Source organism: Meleagris gallopavo, chromosome Z (assembly GCF_000146605.3).
Source record: "Meleagris gallopavo isolate NT-WF06-2002-E0010 breed Aviagen turkey brand Nicholas breeding stock chromosome Z, Turkey_5.1, whole genome shotgun sequence".
Classification (NCBI taxonomy): Eukaryota; Metazoa; Chordata; class Aves; order Galliformes; family Phasianidae; genus Meleagris; species Meleagris gallopavo.
This window is the reverse complement of record NC_015041.2, coordinates 12,938,363-12,941,134: the sequence shown is the minus strand read 5'-3', so window position 1 is coordinate 12,941,134 and position 2,772 is coordinate 12,938,363. Positions and strand designations below refer to the sequence as shown.

The window sequence follows — 2,772 nt, the reverse complement described above, 5'->3', positions numbered from 1 at the left end:
ACATAGCTTTCCATTTGGTTTACCTCCTAAGAGAAGAAAAAGATTGCTATTTGGCATTTCATACACACTCTGCTACTTTCTACTAGTAGCAGGTACAGAAGGTCAGTCTCATATTTTTATACTGTTACCATACATGTTTTTTAGAACAGTAGCGTCTCAGAGGACAAAAAATGCAACGTTTTCTGGAGAAAGTAAGCAGAAAATTCATCTACCTATCCATGTATTCCCAGATGCTTTTTCTGTTTGTTTTTACACAAATAGGAATGAAATCCCACAGTGATTGTCTTACCTTGATACATTGCTTGTGCTGCTGTCCAAGCAAAGAGACTTGCAATACCATTAGCTCGATAAACAACTTCAATCTGATCCTCAAGATTTGCTACTTTAAACCTCTGCCTATTCAGTTTATCAGGAATAAGATGAAACTGGGTGTGGCCATAGCAGCATGGATCTGCTACCTTTGATCCTGTGTCCACCAAAAGAAAAAGAAATTACAACTGAGTAACAGAATGTTCTTTATAATCCAAAGCAAACAAACAAACAATCCACAATTCTTTACTATCAAAGCCCAAACCTCAGAAAATGAAAACCTCTACCATAAATTTACACAAATGTTGAGATCCTTCCTTTAGTGTGAGAACTGAGTGCTTGCCCAATTGCAGAAGTTCACATAATAAAATATCTCTGAAGGATATGCACCAGTACAAAGCAAGTTACTCTGATGAATTTCTATTCAACTCAACTCCTTTAAACAAATCCTGAAACAAAATACAATATGTACAAGAGGACGCTATTCCTCATTACATAACTGATATGGATCTATCTATTGAGATTTTATTATAATATTATATAATAATACGTATTGTCATACATTATAATATAAATATATAAATAGATAGCTCTCTCTGCTGAAAGGTAAAAGGTCAGGTGGAATGTTTTTGAGAGAGATTGTTGTTGTTTTTTTTTTACATAGAAAAAAAACAGCTAATGTTTCATGACCAAGAACTCTTACCTATAAATACCTTGTTTTCATACTGTTTTTTGAACAATGGCAGTTTGGATGGTTTGTGATCAATAACAGGAACATCTCCAAGATCTGACTCCAGTGGCACAATCTTGAAGAAAACAAAAGAAAACAGCTATTATATAACCCATGTTTCTGATATCAGGAAGAATAGAGTTTTCTGGTCAAGAACAAGGTGAAATTCCTGCTGACAGACACTATATATAACTTATTGAAAATATTTTTACAACAGAACTTCATGTCTTAAAGCAAGTGCTAGTACATTCATGTTATATTCATATCTGAATTTTCTGTAGAATTCTAACACTCTTGTGTGAAATAGCACTAACAATATATACAAAAGTAGTTCTAGCAGGAGTCAAACTAACTCGAAGCAGAAGAGTGAACTTATTGCTGTGTGAAATGTTATGAAACATTTCAAGGGGTGCTTGGTAAATTAAAAAGCATAGGTGTCCATGCATAACACTGTATCACAGAACATATCCATTAATATTTAAAAACTAATGATGTAATCACTGTAACTGCTGAAGCCACACACAAGCTTGTGTGTTCCTACCATTTATTAATGAGTTTATTCTCAGAAAATCTTGTCAGAATTACAGCATTTAACTGATTCCATTTATTAGCAGTAGTGGGACTTGGCTGCACTGACAGTACAAGCAGTAATCAACCACAAATGCAGGTACTATGGCAAGCAGCAGGGACTTCTTGCATCACACATTTGTACCAGTTCTGGCACAAATACTTGTCTAAAAACTGTTTCAATACACACATTTGACAGTAATACCTAAGCAAACTGTGCAATTATGTAGGCAAAGAATTTTACAAATAATTAACAGAAAGCGGAGCACAGTTTTAAGTGTGATGGAAAGAGAGTAATTGATCCTTACACGCTACATAATTAGCACTCTGTGAACATAAAGGAAAAGTGTCAAAATACTGAATCACCTTCCATAACATTCAGAATTTCAAAAATCAACTGTTAAGCTCTGATACTAGATACATACTCTCATTCTTTAATTTTCATTTTTCTCATCATCTTATTTATTCTCCTCCACTGATAAAATGACCTTCAACCTCACATTCCTTATTTCTGACTCCACTTATTGACACAACCATAAAACTTAAAAACAATTAGCTAATGGTAACAACGTATTTAAAGCACAGTATGACCAATATTAAGCTCAGAAGGCTTTCTCAATAGCTACACAGCATTTTCTTACACTGCAAGCCATAAGAGTGGTAAGACACAAATATACTATGTAATTGATTAACCAGGTCTTGCACGTGCTGCACCACATACTACTGCACAGCTTCAGCAACAGAAATGTAAATGAAAATACATGTTATTAACTAGCTGTTGAAAATAGTCATACCTCTGGAAGCTGCTTTGGTACACGGATCTGGAGGTGAGGCTTATCATCTATCTGAAATCGCACAGGATCAACTCTACCTTTTCGATGTCCATGAACAACAACTTCCTCACCATGATGCCAGTAATAGTTAACTTCAGGGTTTAGGTCTGAAACAGAACAAAGGAGCAGAGGCAAACAGAGATGACACACTTGTATTTTAAACCCAGCAACACAGCAATACAGCAAGACAAATCCAAACCTGCTCACACTGTACGGGACAGCAGCGATGAGATCAATAGCAATACTCAATACGCTACGCCTGTGACACTCCCGCAGAGCTCACAGCCCTGCCCAGGAAGCCCGCATCCCTCTCCCACCACCCACCCCCACTCC

At 36.2% G+C, this 2,772-nt stretch overlaps 1 protein-coding gene across 1 annotated transcript in view; it reads right to left on the bottom strand.

Moving 5' to 3' along the window:
- Window positions 1-197: 197 nt before the first annotated feature.
- MRPS30 (mitochondrial ribosomal protein S30) overlaps window positions 198-2,772 on the bottom strand; it is a 23,813-nt gene continuing 21,238 nt past the window's right edge. The window contains exons 2-4 of the mRNA XM_031557235.1: window positions 2,401-2,717; window positions 1,013-1,115; window positions 198-466 (exon numbers count right to left, since the gene is read on the bottom strand). Of these exons, the coding sequence (XP_031413095.1) occupies window positions 213-466; window positions 1,013-1,115; window positions 2,401-2,717 (674 nt within the window). The 3' untranslated portion in view covers window positions 198-212. The remainder of the gene's footprint in view (window positions 467-1,012; window positions 1,116-2,400; window positions 2,718-2,772) is intronic.